Source organism: Mesoplodon bidens, assembly GCF_964165515.1.
Source record: "Mesoplodon bidens genome assembly, chromosome: 4".
Taxonomy (NCBI): domain Eukaryota; kingdom Metazoa; phylum Chordata; class Mammalia; order Artiodactyla; family Ziphiidae; genus Mesoplodon; species Mesoplodon bidens.
In genome coordinates, this window is record NC_138160.1 from 59,181,041 (window position 1) to 59,200,183 (window position 19,143).

Sequence of the window (19,143 nt, forward strand, 5' to 3'; positions counted from 1 at the left end):
ACCGGGCTCGCCCCTGCGCACCAGGGCTGCGTGCGTCTCGGGAGTCTGCGCCATCACGTCACCTTCGTGCGACACGTCTCGCCGTTCTGTTCGTGGCGTGTTTCGGCGGCTCTTTCCAGGATCCGCGTGACCTTCCGCATGTTCTACCGCACAGTCCGGGGAGGGGGCTGGCGGAGTCCAAGGACTTCTCCTTGAGGCCGGGGAGTCTCGGTGGACCCTCCGGGGCCATCGGAGGTAGGTGAAGGGGGCTCCCAATGGGGGTGGCCCAGACTCACATCGGGCCTTCCTTGGTATCTAGCATGCTCCTCTGGTTTCCCAGTTTCCGCGGAATAGCTAAACTCCTTAACCAGCCTCTCAGGATCCCCACAATTTAGCTTCGACTAAATTTAGATTTTCCTCCTCTACAGTCACGTCACGTCCACACCTACTGTCCACCGTCATTAGTCCCCGGAGTAAGCCACACCCCTTTAGGCTGATTTCCATCTCTTTCTTTGCTTGTGAGGTTCCCTCAGTTTGCAGTGCCCACCCATGTTAAATGGTTAATTCGTTTTAATGTTAAACTTAAAGGCCCAGCTGAATTGCACACTTTCTGGCAGCCGCCCAGTTAGAGTTAAAAATCGCTTCTGAGCGTTCCGTGTTCTGTACGTTACTTATAGCATACATTTGGTATTCTGCATTGTGGTGTAGTATTACCTATTTTTCATTTAGTCTCAGTTTCTCAGCCTCTAACCTCTCCCTGATCATTTTCTTCCTATTCATTTTCACATGACTTGCATCCGTGCCTTTTCTTTGTCTGTCTTGCTTCCCCTCCCCTGCTTTTAATGCTGTTCCTCACTTTAATCTGGCAAACCACTGTTCCTGTGCCTCACTTTTTCCTTCTAAAGCTTTAAACGATTTCTTTCAAGGCAGAGTTATGTACTCCTTTGCCTATACAGCTGACCCTTGAGCATTGCGGGGGAGGGGGAGGTTTAGGGGCCCCAACCTTCCCCTGAAGGATAACTTACAGTGGGCACTCCATATGCGCGGTTCCTCCTTATCCAGGTTCCTCCACATCCTGGGTTCTGCTTGTGCATTCAAAAAAAACGGAAATTCTGTAGTACTGTAGTACTTATTGAAAAAAATCTGCCTCTAAGCGGACCCACGCAGTTCAAACCCGTGTTGTTCAAGGGTCAGCTCTGCGGTAGTAAGGGGCGAAGGCCCACAGGCTAGATCTGGCCCAGTGTCTGTTTTGGGGTATTCAGTGAGCCAAGAATGATTTTTAGAGATGAATGTTTGCAATCTATTTGAGGATAGGAAACACTAACTTTGAACCAGAGTAAGTGAAATGTTTTCCCCCTCCTCCAAAAAGTCCCATTCCTTTCATTCATAAACAAAATATTGAACTCATAATTATTTGGGGCGGTTTCCTTAGTAAAAAATTGGGACGTTTTTCTTTCATGCTATATAAATAAATACATAATATCCTCCATTTTGCCTGTTGGCCTGCGAAGCCTAAAATATTTATTATTTGTCCTTTTACAAAAAACTTCGTGGACTTGTGCTCTATAGCAGTGTTCATACAATAGACCACCTGTGATTTTAATTTTGTTTCCCATATAACCCAGCACAGTGCTTCCTTTCCTTCCACAAATATTCTTTGAGCACTTGTTTTTAATCTTTCAGATATGAAATGTTCAATTCAATGGGAAAAAGAGGTCATTACAAATGCAGTGTGATTATGTGCATTGACAGAAATACAGAGTCATGTAGGATTATAGAAGACAAGCCCCTGACCCAGCTTAGGAGGTGAGAGGTTTCTTGGAGGATGTGATCCTTGAGTTGAACTTTAAATGATAAATAGGAGGTAGGTAGAAAGAGGTCATTCCTGCCAGAGAGGACAAATGAAGAACAACACTGAGACAAGAAAGAGCATGGTGTGTTAAGGGAATAACGAGGGAAGCTGGAAAGGTAAGCAAGGGCAAGATCACAGAGGGCCTTACATGGCATGTAAAGGAGCTTGCACCTTCTTTTCCGGGCAGTGTTGGGCTTTGTAGCAAAAGCCAGATTTGCATGGTAGTCAGGTAACTCTGATGGCTATTTGGAAGGTAGGTAAGGGAGTCAGGGAGACCTTTAGATGAGAAGATGCGAATTAGAGCAGTGGAACTAGGTGGAGTGGACATGATGGAGTTTAGAAAAATTTGGGAGGTAAAATCAGCTCTTGTTAACTATTTGGATGTTAGAAGTGAGAAGGAAGGACAAGTCAAGGCTGATTCCAGATGCCAGTTACCAGCTGAAATGAAGAATATTGGACTACATGAAGGCACTGACCATGTCTATTTCACTAACCATAGCACCCCAGTGCCTAAAACAGTGTGTCCTACACATTATAGGTACTTCAGTGAACAGAAAACTTTTTAAATCATTGATTGCCGTGTTTCATCAAAGCCTTTAAAATATGCCACACCTATTTATTTTGGTGTTAACTGATACCGTGTTTTCAGGCTTTTGGGAAAGATGAGTTGCACCACTGAATCATTCCTCTGATATAATTGAATCTCTGTTGCAACTGAATGGTTCTGGAAAGACATTTCGGCCTAATTACACGTCAGTTAAAGTTTTAATTAATTTTTATTATGTCACTTTAATTTAGAATTTAATTTCAGAATTGCTTTATTCTTGTTTTCTTTCTTACTGTTTAAACATTTTAAAATTAACTTAATTTTAAGCTTCTACATCAGAATATTAGATTTTTATTTTAAGCTTTTAAATTTAATTTTAATCTTCTGCATTAGAATATTAGCTTTGTTTTCTTTTCTTCTTGGCAATTTTAGGCTTTCAGGAAGTCAGGTCCCTAGATTATGTTCTTATAGATTAAATGTCGTTTTAGGTTAATTTCAGGGAACATTTGTATTTGCAGTTTCACCTTAACATTTTCTGTCGTCAATAAGTGAATATTCTAAGCCAGTGTGTTTCTAAATAAATGCTTTGGCTACTGGGTGGCCGAACCAGATTTATTCTGGTTGTAAGTTGGTCAGTTAGGTGTGGGAACATTTGTTTATAGCCTCTGCCTATAGCTGAGTAGATAGTACACTATGGTAGCCCCATCTGTATTCTTCCTGCTTCCTTTAGATTGTCCCTTCTGTATTAAAATTAAGTGGTTACTGATCACTAATCTATAAGCTACCACACAGCTTTCTGAAAAGATGCAGAGTGAAAATCATAACTATATACAGGTTTATGAATAATAATGTGTTTCTAAAATGCTTTCTTTTCCAGACGTGAGCAGAGTCGCTGTATTTCTAACATCAGTTTCAAACTATTTGCCCTTGGATAACAGTGCAATTCTATGAAAGTATGGCTGGTTATAAGCCTGTAGCGATCCAGGCATATCCTGTACTTGGTGAAAAAATCACCCAAGATACACTGTACTGGAACAACTATAAGGTAAGTATAGACAAAATTAAGGGAGGGAGGTGTTTTACATTTATGTCAATTTCTTCAGCATATTTTATACGTTGGATATGCTAATAGAGAGCTAATAACTAAAAATAATCTATCAGCAGCTTATAGTTTGGGTGGAAAATTTGATATCTGATATTTTTTTCTTGGAGTTATATAAAAATAAAAACCGATATTCCTTAATCAGTTTAATCATAGAAGTTATCTAGCACAGAATGGATGATTAATCAGTGCCAAAGGAATTAAATTTTAGAATTTGAATCTCATGAAAGAAGTGGGGTTTTTTCCCATTTTTCTTAATCTAAGGAGGAAGTGATGCAAAACTAATTCTTCTAGACTATATGTAAAGGCTAACACGATTTTTTTTAAAAAGCTGAACAAGTAAACAGAAAAATGGGAAAAGATTGGGATTGGGAAGTTAAAGAAAAAGAAGTTTAAGTGGCCAATAAATATATTAAAAGGGCTTCAGCTTCACTCATAATTGAAGAAGTGCAAATTAAAACAATAATTGGATTTTAGATAATTTATTGGATAATAAAATTATTGGATAATAATTTGTATACTTTTTCATCTTATATTGGCACAAATGAAAAATTTTGAACATCATTGCTACTTGAGGGAGGGAAATTGGTGCAGACTTTCTGGAGGACAATTCTGGCATTATCTATTATGAAAAAAATACCTTTTGGTCATGTAAGTTCCACAGCTTGGAACTTACTCTGAATATGAATGAATATACTCTCCAGAATTTGTGTGTAAAGTATGTTATCTTTATGTATAAACATGTTCATTGAAGTGTTTTTTGTAGTATTAGAAATCTCAGGGACTTCCCTGGTGGCGCAGTGGTTAAGAATCCACCTGCCAATGCAGGGGACACAGGTTCGAGCCCTGGTCCGGGAAGATCCCACATGCCGCGGAGCAGCTAAGCCCGTGCGCTCCAACTACTGAGGCTATCTATGCTCTAGAGCCCGTGAGCCACAACTACTGAAGCCCGCACACCTTAGAGCCCATGCTCCGCAACAAGGGAGGCCACCGCAATGAGAAGCCCATGCACTGCAACGAAGAGTAGCCCCGCTCACCGCAACTAGAGAAAGCCTGCGTGCAGCGACAAAGACCCAACGCAGCCAAAAATAAATAAATTAATTAATTAATTTAAAAAAAAAGAAATCTCAGAAAAACCTGTTTGTTAGTAGTGAACTGGTAAATTATGATGAATCTTATAATGGATGATAAAGCTGTTGCTCTTATGCCAAGTTATTAGCTAAGGTGTTAATAAGTGAAAAAAAGGCAAGGTGCAGAGCAGCCTGTGTGATATGATCTTCGTGCCAGTTAAAAAATACATGGTTAAATATGTGCTGGTTTAGGCATAACGTTTTCCTGGTAATAATTGCAGACAACTCGACAGCTGAAGAGAAAAAGTGGGGTGTGGCTTTTCAACCATATATTTATTTACTTTTTTTTTTTTTTTTTTTTTTTTTTGCGGTACGCGGGCCTCTCACTGCTGTGGCCTCTCCCGTTGCGGAGCACAGGCTCCGGACACACAGGCTCCGCGGCCATGGCTCGCGGGCCCAGCCGCTCCGCGGCATGTGGGATCTTCCCGGACCGGGGCACGAACCCGCGTCCCCTGCATCGGCAGGCGGACTCTCAACCACTGCGCCACCAGGGAGGCCCTATTTATTTACTTTAATGGCCACAGAGATTGTATAGGTGATGGGATTTGGATCTTTTTTGCTTTCTTCATACTTCTGTATTAAATACAACTTAGTTACTAAGAGCAAAAAGAAGTTGTTAATAAGAAATTATATGCTTAAATATGTCTTACCAGTTGTAACTTCGTTAATACACTATTATTTCTCATTAAGAGCCCTGTTCAGATCAAGGAGTTTGGTGCAGTGTCCAAAGTAGACGTTTCTCCACAGCCTCCGTATAATTATGCTGTCACAGCGTCTTCAAGGGTAAATATAATCTTTGTTTTTCTGTTATGTAGTTTATATTTACTACTGGTCTTGAGCCATCTGGTACAATACTGTGTGTGTTTGTTTGGTTGAATACTGTTGTTTCTCTTCTTGTAGATTCATATTTACGGCCGATACTCCCAAGAACCTATAAAAACCTTTTCGCGGTTTAAGGACACGGCATACTGTGCTACTTTTCGGCAGGATGGTAGACTGCTTGTGGCTGGCAGCGAAGATGGTGGCATTCAGCTTTTTGATATAAGTGGCAGGGCTCCCCTCAGGCATTTTGAAGGCCATACTAAGTAAGAGACAGTTGTTTTGTTTTAATTTATTTTTTATTAAGCTATAATTAACATACATTCGATTAGTTTCAGGTGTACAACATAATGATTCACGATTTGTATATATTGTGAAACGACCACCACGATAAATTGAGTTAACATCTGTCACCATACAGTTACAGATAGTTGGTTGTTATGTGTTTTTGTTTTGTTTTGTATTACTGTAAGCTCTACTGGTTTTACAGGCTTTGAAGAAAACAGTTCTGTGAAGATTATGTACCGTCATGGACTTTATTTTCTGGTTGTTCTAAGACAGTGCGTAACTTGGTTCAGTCCTATGGTCCAGTTTGATGGGGCTCATGCATTTCCTAGAATTGTATGTGACATTTTAGGAGATGTGTGGTTATCTGTGGAGATGTCCTGTAGCTTTCGTTAACTTCTCAGTGAGTTCTGTGACCCCGCGGAGGTTATAAACTGCTGATCTAAAGGCCACCTCACAGCTATGAATGAGAACTCTAAAAGCTTGGACTATATTAGAGGTTGTTATTTTGAAATCAAGTTGGAAGGTGGATTTTTTTCTACTTGGATCTGGTGTTTTGCCCCTTTATAAATTAAATGGCTAGGGACAGTTTTATATCTTTCAGGATTACCAATGTCGTCGCTGAAGTTTGCTATTGATTTTAAATCTCAACAGTGTTTTTTATATTATCAGGATAGTCTTAGTCCATCAGTGAAACATTTTAAATATAACAGGTTCACTTACTATGATCCTACTTAGTGACAGTGTCCTTAGAATTTTTTAAGAACTACCCATTTTGAAAATTTCAAATTAAAGTACCTTTGTGCCAACATTTAGAACATTTACTTTCTGTTGAGGTCCTAAGTAGAAATGTTAACTTATTAGAAAACATAATTTTAAGGCTACTGTTTAAGATTCTTATTAACTTCATAGCACTAGGGGTATATAAATTTTAAATTGGCTTGGGGACAAATACCCGTTTTAAAGATTTTCTTATTCTCTCATGATTTCTCCCTACAATTATTCACTGAAACTGAGCTGCTTTTTTTTTGTTATTTTGGGAAGAGGGGTGTTTGATGTCAGCAGGTGCCAGAAATAATTTTTCCTTGCTTTTTAATATACTGATCCTTGATCTTTCAGAGCAGTTCATACAGTAGATTTTACAGCTGACAAATATCATGTGGTCTCTGGGGCTGATGATTATACAGTTAAATTATGGGATATTCCAAACTCCAAAGAAATTCTGGCATTCAAAGAACATTCTGATTACGTGAGGTGTGGATGCGCTAGCAAACTGAACCCAGATCTCTTTGTAACAGGTTGGTGAAATCTTTTTCTTCCCTCCTGAAGTTGGTAATTTTATTGATATACTTTAATATTGCTTTGGGACTCCTTTGAGATAGAGGAGTTTTTTGTTTTTTTTTTTTAAACATCTTCATTGGATGATAATTGCTTTATAATGGTGTGTTAGCTTCTGCTGTGTAACAAAATGAATCAGCTATACATATACATATATCCCCACATCTCCTCCCTCTTGCATCTCCCTCCCTCCCACCCTCCCTATCCCACCCCTCTAGGTGGACACAGAGCACTGAGCTGATCTCCCTATACTATGCAGCTGCTTCCCACTAGCTAGCTATTTTACATTTGGTAGTGTATGTATGTCCATGCCACTCTTACTTCATCCCAGCTTACCCGGGGATAGAGGAGTTTTAAAAAGTTGTATAAAAAAATATGTCTCTGTTTATCCAATTGTTTTCTTTTCTTTTTCTTTTGGGGATTTTTTTTTTAATGAAATAAGCTTTTTTATTTTAAGTTTATGACTCAGACTTAAGGCAAGGCGTTTTTTTGTTCGTGTTTTTGTTTTTTGGCTGCATTGGGTCTTCGTTGCTGCGGGCCGGCTTTCTCTAGTTGCGGCGAGCGGGGGCTACTCTTCGTTGCGGTGTGCGGGCTTCTCACTGCGGTGGCGTCTATTGTTGCAGAGTACAGGCACTAGGCATGCGGGCTTCAGTAGTTGTGACACACAGGCTCAGTAGTGGCTTGTGGGCTCTAGAGTGCAGGCTCAGTAGTTGTGGTGCATGGGCTTAGTTGCTCCACGGCATGTGGGATCTTCCCGGACCAGGGATTGAACCTGTGTCCCCTGCATTGGCAGGGGGATTCTTAACCACTGCGCCACCAGGGAAGTCCCTGGGGATTGTTCTTATCATCCTCCAGATGTGTTTGGAAACATCCTGTACTCTGGTTTTCACAGGTTCTTCAGCAGCCAAGAAACAGAGATAGTGCAGTTTAGTTCAGTCTTAATGGGTGCCTGTGCAGAGATTCCCAGGTGACTCAGTAGTGACAGTAGTCTGAAGGTAGGACTCATTTGAGATTCTGTGTCGGTTAGTGCTTCAGAAACAGTCAGTAGTACCAGAGGGTTTGGAAGTACTGTGTCTTCATGAGTATACATATGTCTTCTTAAAATTTCATCTATGCCTCTTCTCCCTTTAAAGTTTATGTGTGATTACGCGCACACACACGTATAATTTTTGTTATTTTGAGTAGTGAAACTCACATAGTACAAAAATTGACATTTTAGGGTCATATGATCACACTGTGAAGATGTTTGATGCACGAACAAACCAGAGTGTTATCTCCGTTGAGCATGGGCAGCCAGTGGAGAGTGTCCTGCTTTTTCCCTCTGGAGGTCTTCTGGTATCAGCAGGTATTTCTTTTAAAAATTGCTTTCACCAATATTGTTCTTCTTGAGTCAGATATTTCTTTATTAGTTACTCTTTATAATTTGTCAGTGTGCACTTGAAATGCATGTCTCAGTTTTTGCTCAGTTGATAAGTGGCACAGGCAAGCAATTTTCACTTATTGAGTAGCTAATATGAGCCAGGCACTATGCTATTATAAATATATTATCTCCAGTCCCCTAGGTGAGCCTACAAGATAGTTCTCCCTCTGTTTTGCAAAAGAAAATAAATAAAAGTTTTAAGTAATTTGTCCAAAACAAAGTGGTAAGCGGCAGATCTGAAATCTCAGAACTTGAGAGCCTTCATTGTGTACTTCATCTAAAAATCCAGGTCGTACTCCTGCTGTTGTTCCTACATGAGAGCTCTGCGGCAGATTTTGAAAACGCAGGTTCTTTCAGATTTAGAATCAGGCTTATCTCTTTTTATGTGACTCTTGATTGAAATGGCCTTACCCAGCAAATAGCTGATAGTGCTGGAGGAGAAGATAATGTGGAGTCAAAGGGGCCTTGATATATTTTCTATCAAGTTGGAACTGAGGTGCATTTAAAAAATTATAATGGAAGACGTAAATTGTCTTTTTTCATTTGTTAAGTCAAAATTAATGTGTTGACATTAGAAGAATACGTAGGTAGTGTGTAGCTTTGTTTTGTTTTGTTTTTTGCTTAATTCTAAAATCCAAATAGAAGTTATCCTGTTTTATACTCTTTTCCCCAGTACCTATTTGATTTCAAAGTAAGTTGATAATATTGTCAGAGTTACCTATTTTTCTTGCCGTTATTTTGAGAAATGGAAGTATATACAAGTTGAACAGGGAGAGTGGATACCTGTATGCTAATCTCCGTCGTGTAAATAGCTAATTGTGTGGCCTTGGGCAATCCTTTAACCAATATAGACCTTGAAAATGAGAGGTTGGGCCAGATCAGTGGTTTCAAACTGTGATCTCTCTCATGAGCTGCTACATGTGGGGAGACAGGGACTGCAAATTGGGTTCCAGGTGCTTTTACATAGTCAGGATAAGTAAGAACTTCATCCCCTCCCACCCCCAGCCCCCCAGCCTCTTTTTCCATTTTACCTACTAGACTTTTGCTTAATATTTCATTGAAAGAAAAGATGCCATAATAAAAAAATTCTTTTTAAACCCCTGGATTAAATTGCCTTTAAAGATGCTTCCAATTCTTAGAGTAAAAGTTATAGAGTTTTTCAGTTTTGTTGGGATTCACAGAATTTTTAGGAAATGAAATCTATGTTATTCTTTCCCAGGGTTATACAGAATTCCTTTTGTAGAATGATTTTATTTTAATTTTGTTAAAATAAAATCTTTCTTGATTAGACTCCTTATTTTGCCAGGCAGTTCTGTGTACTTTACAAATATGAAATTATTTAATCATCATAACAGGTTTTTGTGAGGTAGGAACTGTAATTATTATCAGCCACCTACCCAGTAAATAGTAGACCCAGCACTGAAACAGGCAGTCTGGCTCTGGAATCCCTCCACTCCATGCTGTGGAGTGTCCAGTGAAGAGTGTTTTTCAGATCTTTCCATAATCAAACTAATGATTATTTCTTTTTATAGGAGGTCGTTATGTTAAAGTCTGGGACATGCTAAAAGGAGGACAGTTGCTAGTGTCTTTGAAAAATCATCATAAAACTGTGACGTGCTTATGTCTGAGCAGCTCTGGACAGAGGTTACTTTCTGGCTCACTGGATAGGTTAGCATTTTAATTTTCTTTCTGGATCATTCTTAATGTACACATGTTTACTGCTTGAGGAAATGAGTTATTTCTGCAGTATTTGTGATAGAATAAATATTCTACCAAATGATTTCCATGAAAAAAATCTATTGAGTTGAAAATAGTTTTGACATTTCATTTACATATAGCAAACTTATTTTCCCCCTTGAAGTAATTTATTGATTTATATACTTGAGGAATTTTATTGAACCATGTGAACGTTAATCTTTTAAAATAATTTCTATTATTCTGTAGTTTTCTTTTAAAATCATTGTATGTTTGTATATTTTGAAATATTTATAATGAGTATGTGTATATATATTCTAGCTTGTATTCTTTAAAATTTAAAACTTCATGTAAAAATTTCTATACATTAATGTATAGAAATACATATTTCCAAATATTACTATTTTTAGTAGGTATTAGTGTTTCATTAATTCATGTTCTAGAACAGTGCTGTACAATAGAAATATAATGTGAGCTACATATGTAATTTTAAGTGTTTTACCAGTCATGTTTAAAAACTAAAAGGTACTAGGTAAAATTAATTTAATAATATATTTTATTTACTCTAAAATATTATTTCAGTATGTATGCAATGTAAAAATTATTAATGATAGACTAGAAGCAAGTTCAGCATCGAATACATGCCCTTAATACAGTAGTAATACTTTACAGTTAAAGTGAAATAAATATACTTGTGTTTAACAGAAAAATATGTTATACTGCCTCAGTTTTAAAATTTAAGTTGATTAAAATTAAGTAAAATAAAAAATTCCCTTCTTCTTTTTCACTGACCACATTTTAAGTGCTCATTAGCCACATGTGGCTAGAATGATGGCCCAGTTCTAGAATTTACTTATATTTATCTATTGTTTGTCATTTTATTTCCATGTTTCCCTTTTTCACTGATATGGAAAGCCTTGGTTTTTCAGCATGCTTATTAAAAAGTATACATATTTTAAAAGCTAGAAAATATTTCTAATACAGAGGAACTTACTATGTAAATATATAGCAAATTCTCTGCAATGGTGTTACTAGGCAATTTGGGACTTGATTTTTAGATGTGTCCCTCAAAAGCTAGGTGTAAGTTCGCTCTATTCATAGTAGTTCTCAACCCAGAGTGATTTTTGTCCTCCAGGGGGCTATTTGGCACTATGTACGGACATTTTTGGTTGTTGTCACAACTTGGGGGTGTAGTGCTGTTGGTATGCAGTGAGTAGAGCCCAAGGATGCTGCTAAATATCTTGCGGTGCACAGAACAGCCACCATTTCAAAGAATTATCCTGCCCGAAATGTCGATAATGCTGAATGAAGTTGAGAAACCCTGCTCTTTCCGATGAACATTCATGTTGCTTTTTCTTTACTTTCAAGTTTCATTTTCAGGAGATAGTGGTCTATCCTTCTGGTGGCTGGTTGAAGTCTTTATGCAAGCATAACAATAAACAGTTCATTTTTAAAAGAGATCCAGTGATGAATTCGTTTGAACTAATATTATTAATCATTGTTTTTCTTCATTGTTGTATAAGTTTTAATATTCATATATTGAGTTTCAAAAAATAGAAATTTTACCTTTTTGCTCATTTCCAAGATGATTTGTGACACAGCTTTCTTTTTCATTAGGAAGGTGAAAGTATATAGCACAACTTCCTATAAAGTAGTCCACAGTTTTGATTATGCAGCTTCAATTTTGAGTCTTGCACTTGCAGTAAGTACTTTTAGCTCTTTTTAAAGCTTTCACTAACCTTGCCTGTTAAATGAAACTAAAATGGAATATTAGGGTTTATCTTTGTATTTGAATAAGTATTATTTTCTTCTCACCACATTAGATAATTGCTAGAACGTGTAACTTGTTTCAGTAACTAGGCATGAATTCAGATTTAGGTCCCACTCACTGCATAGCTTGAAACTAACTGCACTATTGTAGGCATTGTTAACACTAAGGACAGGACCTGGAAAGCAGATAAATCTCTCTTCAGTACATTTACCCCAAGGGTTAAATACTCCAGAAAGTCAAGTTGGCTCTCTGAGCAAAAAAGGAGAACAGGGGTCAACACAATGAAATGTCTCCTTTTCTTTGTTAACTGCTCCTTCTGGAATGTTCATTGTCAAGTGTCATGAGCCATTGAGGAGGAATAGATTTGAATACATTATATAGGAATTGGGAGGGGAAGAGTTGTTAGAAAATAGTTTCTTGACACGATTGCGGAAAGTCATGCTACCACTGCATTCTTTTTCCAGGAAGAGGATGTGGGAAAATAGTTTGGAAGTTTCTTACAATGTCATTAACTGTGTGCTACTATACAAACCGCCAGTGATAATTTCCAAGTATAATTAAAAGTTCTGTCAATATAATAGTATCTTGGAGGAAAAAAATGATTTTATTCTAACTTTTTGTTAGAGTATCTACATCTGAATGGAACTCTTGTTGAAAGTATGGATAAGTGGCAAACACATTATAAATGGTATTTTGAAGAAAAAGTAAGATGACTTATGTGTTAGGAATATACTAACTTATTTTTCTAACTGCTTTTAGCATGAAGATGAGACAATAGTTGTAGGAATGACCAATGGAATACTGAGTGTTAAACATCGGAAATCTGAAGCAAAGAAGGATTCTCTTCCCAGGAGAAGAAGGCCTGCATATCGAACTTTTATTAAAGGAAAAAATTATATGAAACAACAGGTATTTATGTATTTTGTGTAATTTCTTTTAAAGGTAAAATTTGTTAGAGTATCCAACTTCATCCCTGCGCATTACTGAAAAGTGTCGTTCACATGGCATTTAGCTTCATTTTGCTTTTCTCTACCTCATTTATCTCCACATTGCTAGATTGGGGACATTAACTTAATAAGTAATGGGAAATAAGAACTGTACTTCTTAATGCCCTGAATCATAACAATAGTATGGTGCTCAGAACAGTGTCTTTCACATGCTGTTTGATTTGATCTTGTAAACAACCCTGAAAAAGAGTAGAGCCAATAACATCTCCATTTGGCATCTGAAGATGGAGAAGATGGAGATACAAGGAAGTTGTGTTGACCCAGGATTTCTTTACTGGGACTAGATGGCAGTTTCTCTGATTCTTGTTTTCTCTTTCTGCTGAATCACTGCTTGCTATGTAAAGAGAATTGCAGTGAGTAATGTTTGCCCAGAACGGAGGTATCATGTATATATCGTAAGTTAAAATCAAAGGACACTGAGAACACAGGGATGTGGCAGATTATTCCATTTTCATTTAATCGACAATATGGGCATATGACCATTTTTTATGATACAGTTCAAGGACACCACAGAACTATGAAAAAATACCACTATGAAGAAGTTTATTTTGAATGAAGCTCTAAAAGGATATTTGATTTTTCTCTGTAAATTTACTTTTCAATGCAGGATGACATTTTGATCAACAGACCATCAAAGAAACACCTAGAATTGTATGACAGGGATCTGAAAAACTTCCGGATCTCTAAGGCACTTGACAGAGTCCTTGAGGTGAGTGAGGAATGTGTGTGTGTGTATTTTTTTTTAATTTTAATTTATTCATACTCTTTCTACTTCAAAAAAGTGGATGTAATTTGTGACACACACATATAAGTAGGTTGCTAAAATCATATTGAATATGAATACCCATACTACAGAAAGATGCATAAACTTAGGCTATGAATATATACTAGAGTTGAACATAAATGTATATTCCAGTTTCCTAGAAGCAAGGTAAAAAGGATAATGGCTTGAATTTCATAATTGTTATTATCAGATAAAGGAAACATATATATCTATATTTTAGAAAAAATACACACCGTTTTTTTTCACACTATAGTACAGAGAAATTTATCATGAGTTGTTTTTAGTTGGAACACGAAGAAAAATATAAGAATCATGTGATAGTCTTTATGTCATTAGAAGATGCAGAAATATTCTCAAGCATAGGATTATGTATTAACCCTCTGTAAAAGCCAAAGACATAATAATAAATGCCACAACTTCTGTAGTGTCATTTCAGCAAATAGGTAACCAAATACAGTTCAAGTAAGAATTCACTTATAATAGGATAGAGCTAAAAACCAATTTAGAGCAATGATGGTTAACTTGGTCCATAGATTTCTTCTCTCAAATACCAGTTGTGTCAATGAGTTTTAATAAGGGCTGGATGGTAATCAATTTTATTTATTTATTTTTTCACATCTTTATTGGAGTATAATTGCTTTACAATGGTGTGTTAGTTTCTGCTTTATAACAAAGTGAATCAGCTATACATATACATATATCCCCATATCTCCTCCCTCTTGTGTCTCCCTCCCTCCCACCCTCCTTGTCCCACCCCTCTAGGTGGTCACAAAGCACCGAGCTGATCTCCCTATGCTATGCGGTTGCTTCCCACTAGCTATCTGTTTTACACTTGGTAGTGTATATATGTCCATGCCACTCTCTCACTTTGTCCCAGCTTACCCTTCCCCCTACCCGTGTCCTCAAGTCCATTCTCTGTGTCTGCGTCTTTATTCCTATCCTGCCCCTAGGTTCTTCAGAACCATCTTTTTTTAGATTCCACATATAGGTGTTAGCGTACGGTTTTTGTTTTTCTCTTTCTGACTTTCTTCACTCTGTATGACAGACTCTGGGTCCATCCACCTCACTACAGATTGTGTGTGAATTTTTTATTAAGACTTTTTTTTTAGAGCAGTTCTAGGTTCACAGCACAGTTGAGGGGAAGGTACAGAGATTTCCCATATACTACCTGCCCCACACATGCATAGCCTCCCCCCTTATCAACATCCCGACCAGAGTGGTGCATTTGTTACAATTGATGTATCTACAAGGAGCTTATTTTTAAAAGAATCATTTTGTTTCTTGCCTTGTCATTACCATGACTCAAAACCGGGAAGAAAAAAACCTGTTTAAGTTTGGTAATTGTTAGTGAGTTCCAAGACTATGATTTTTTTCTTGTACTGTCTTGTCTGCTCATGTTGACTCTGAAAAATTTTCTAGCCCAGTTGTGCAATAAAGACGCCTGAGATAACAGTTTCCATCATAAAGGAGCTAAATCGAAGAGGAGTCCTTGCAAATGCCCTTGCAGGTCGAGATGAAAAGGAAATCAGTCATGTTCTTAATTTTTTGATAAGGTATGTTTTATGTCTATAAAGCGCATGTATTTTGCATCTGAAATTTTATCTCCAAATTTACTTCTAGTTTGAGCTTTGTAAAGAACTGACAGAACAGTTGAGTAAATCTATTTTAAGGATTTTTTTCTTTAAGTTTGCAGGTTTCAGTAAACAGAATTTTTGCTTTGTAGGAATCTGTCCCAGCCAAGATTTGCCCCTGTTTTGATTAATGCTGCTGAAATAATTATTGGTAAGTAGCTGTTAAAACCTGAAAAATTGTAGCATACTTGCAGAAGTAGAGATGTCAAATAATGAAATCAGATTGATACACCTTGTCTTTATCAGTTCTCCAGTGAAGACTTCATGGAGAAAACAAACAATAGTAGTAAATCAGTGCATTTTAAAGTGGGAGGAAAATGTTTACAATGGATTGGCTTTCAGTTGCTGGCACCAGGGTTATTATAATTTTAAACGTTTTTTCCTTAAATACCTGCAATGACCGTGACTAATTTTTTTTTTTTTTTCCCCAAAGAGCACAAACTGTATTTTCAAGAACAGGAAAAAATCTCTAGTGCTGAAAGATATAGTAAAAAGCAGGCCTCTCACTGTTGTGGCCTCTCCCGTTGCGGAGCACAGGCTCCGGACGCACAGGTTCAGCGGCCATGGCTCACGGGCCCAGCCGCTCCACGGCATGTGGGATCTTCCCAGACCGGGGCACGAACCCGTGTCCCCTGCATCGGCAGGCGGACTCTCAACCACTGCGCCACCAGGGAAGCCCCCATGACTAATTTTTAATGGGAAAATGAAAATAAGTCAGAACCTTAACACTGTACTTTCTTTAATAATTTCTTTTTGAAATAACGTTTTTCAGATGGATTGTTTACTTTTTGTAAAACATAAGTTGTAAAATACGTACAGATTTTTCAATGTCTTTTATATTTAATATTTTTGTACTTTTTCTAAATATTGCTGTTCATGTATTGTTTAGAAAGATGTTTCTAGTAAATGTGTTTCCTCTCTTTCTAGATATATATCTACCTGTGATTGGTCAGTCACCTGTAGTTGATAAAAAGTTTTTGTTACTTCAAGGACTTGTAGAAAAAGAGATTGATTACCAGAGAGAACTACTAGAAACCTTGGGGATGATGGATATGCTTTTTGCTACCATGACAAGGAAAGAAAGCACTTCTTTGTTGCAGCATAATACATCTGATGGATTTCTAGAGAACAAGAAGATTGAATCATAGTGTGTGCTTAACAGGACACATAAGAACTCCTAACTTGAAATAGATTTGATGCGGTTGATTACTGGGAGGAGAATCTCTTTGATACATTTTAAAAAACTATTTACAGAAGCAGTTTTATGGAAGAGACTGGAATAACTATGCTTGGAAAATAAGAACCTGTTTTTAATCATGGTTTTCCATGTGCTATTTTGAATTATCTCCTGGCATCTTCAGCTGGAAGATGTTTTGGTCATAGTGTATGTCCATCTTGGACAGGTTGACATTAATTTTTTTTTTTCTTTTGCGGTACGTGGGCCTCTCACTGTTGTGGCCTCTCCCATTGCGGAGCACAGGCTCCGGATGCGCAGGCTCAGCAGCCATGGTTCATGGGCCCAGCAGCTCTGCAGCATGTGGGATCTTCCCGGACCGGCGCATGAACCTGTGTCCCCTGCATCGGCAGGCGGACTCTCAACCACTGCACCACCAGGGAAGCCCGACATTAATTTTAATACAGCAGAGTTCTGTTTCAGCATTTGAGTAGGCATTCAGAACTCTGGAGAGGGTTTCAACTAGGAATCCTGCCAAAGGAACAGGGCTTTACTTTTCCCTCTATCCTGGAAAAACAACAACAACAAAACAAATGGCAACAACAAATAAATTATTTCTTCACTCTAATCGGGGCATTTGGGATTCCCAAGCCCCAGCTAAGTTTGCCTCCCTCTCCTTGATGCCATCCCTTATCCCAGGCCACGTGTTCCACCTAGCTGGTAATTGGGCTGTATCTGTTCCAAGTGTGGCAAATTAGTGGCCAACTCTGAATAATTGACCCTAGTTTGACCTGTATTCAGAGAGTGTGATGAGGCAGATTTGAATACTAAAAATTGTGCTCACCAGCCCATGGTTCTTTTTCTTTCTGCAATCTTGACTGTGCTTCTCAGAACAAGGTCTGCAGGTAGGCCTTACAGACCATGTTTTTCCTCTTCCCCAAATATGCAGCCTTTCTACCAGCTTTTCAACTTGCTTCAGGTCAGCAGAATGATAAAATTTGCCATGTCTCTTGTGATTAATAGCCTTTCAGCGTTTTTTATACATATTGATACATTTGGAGCTTATCTAGTAGCTGCCTACCTCTGAAAACCATTTGATCTGTGTTTAGGTTTTTTTTTTTTCCCTCTATTCTTAACATCATTTTGTTTCAGAACCCCAAGCCAGAGTAGCTTGTTTTGGAAAATACTTGTGTTTTTTAAAAAAAGTTCAATGTAAATCACATTTTTTTATAAAGAAATTCATATTTTCTTCTTGGCTTTCTGAGATGTATCAATTCCTGGTGGATAGTCACTGGCTACTGATTCCTAGCACGCTGATTTTACACTTGCTACCTTTTCCACCTTCCCCCACTTCCTTAAGTAGTTAATTATCTGTAAGGAAATGTCAGGCCAGAATTCTTAGTTAAAGGAAGATTTTGTAATTGCAGTCTCCTCTTAAAATTTCAGTTCTGTGAATTCAGATATATATATATTTTTTTGGGGGGGGTGTTTTTTGCAATACGCAGTACTCTCACTGCTGTGGCCTCTCCCGTTGCGGAGCACCGGCTCCGGACGCTCAGGCTCAGCGGCCGTGGCTCACGGGCCCAGCTGCTCCACGGCATGTGGGATCCTCCCGGACCGGGGCACAGACCCGTGTCCCCTGCATTGGCAGGCTGACTCTGAACCACTACGCCACCAGGGAAGCTCTCAGATACATTTTTTTAAAGCAGAAAAAAATATTCCTATGTTCTGATAAGGACATCTGCTCAAACAGAGGGTCTGGTTTCCCCCTCATGAATTGATTTAAGCAATCATGAAGCCCAGTGGCTTATAAGAAACCAGGAGTTTGTTCCCTGAGTAATTATGAGATTAGTCAAGGTTAGAAACTGTCTTCATGTTAAGAAGGGTTAATTTATTTAAATAAATTTAAAGCTTTTTTAAAAATTTAACTTCATAAATACACTGATAGATTGGATACTATCAATACTAAGAATGAAAGGTTAAAATTCTACCAAAAAACTAGCTGCCATCAACTCACATGTGACAAGGGTTTTCCCATACGTCATTTGATTCTCACCACAACCATCCAAGGTTGGTATTCTCATTTATCATTGAATTTACTACAGTAGTTAATTCACCCTTGAGTTCCCCCAAGCTTGAGTTCCTCATGCCAGCACCCTGAACTGGCCTGCCTGCTGGAGCCCAAACCACTCATTCCCTTTAACAAAACTTCATAGAGTGCTGCTGTCTTTAGATGAAACATGTAACAATTACAAATTTTCGAAAAGGTTAGGAAACAACTCCCATAGCCATCAATACTTCAGTGTTAAGTTCAGGAATAGTTTTTTATAGTCATTGGGACAAAATGTAGTATTTGCTATTTGAAGTAGTATTGGAACTTACTTGGCATATTACAGTATGTAACACTGGCCTTCATTTCCAACTTAAAATGCCTCACAGATTTTTAGACTTGTAAATTTTAGTTGAAATGTATTTTAAGGTCTTACAAAGCCTGCAGAAATACTGAAATATGTCAGAGAACTTAGTCACTGTACATTTAATTTATTATATTTATAAGAGTTAAGTACTTGGGAAGGTTTTGCTTGTTGGGTCAAGCATTTGAAGGGCTG

The 19,143-nt window shown here is 37.9% G+C and overlaps 1 protein-coding gene across 1 annotated transcript; it reads left to right on the forward strand.

The window, feature by feature from the left end:
- The first annotated feature begins 56 nt into the window (after positions 1-56).
- Positions 57-17,782, forward strand: UTP15 (UTP15 small subunit processome component). Its single transcript, XM_081232421.1, has 13 exons — positions 57-234; positions 3,256-3,423; positions 5,301-5,393; positions 5,511-5,695; positions 6,834-7,012; positions 8,272-8,397; positions 10,005-10,140; positions 11,785-11,869; positions 12,698-12,847; positions 13,553-13,654; positions 15,149-15,282; positions 15,453-15,511; positions 16,288-17,782. The coding sequence occupies exons 2-13, from the start codon at positions 3,334-3,336 to the stop codon at positions 16,506-16,508; spliced, it is 1,560 nt and encodes a 519-aa protein (XP_081088547.1). The 5' UTR covers positions 57-234; positions 3,256-3,333; the 3' UTR covers positions 16,509-17,782.
- Positions 17,783-19,143: the final 1,361 nt, after the last annotated feature.

Excerpts from the sequence above, each read along its gene's own strand:
- UTP15 (XM_081232421.1), top strand. The coding sequence starts at position 3,334 with ATGGCTGGTTATAAGCCTGTAGCGATCCAGGCATATCCTGTACTTGGT. Across the intron at positions 10,141-11,784 it reads CTTTCTGGCTCACTGGATAG|GAAGGTGAAAGTATATAGCA; the intron begins GTTAGCATTTTA and ends CTTTTTCATTAG. Across the intron at positions 15,283-15,452 it reads GTTCTTAATTTTTTGATAAG|GAATCTGTCCCAGCCAAGAT; the intron begins GTATGTTTTATG and ends TTTGCTTTGTAG.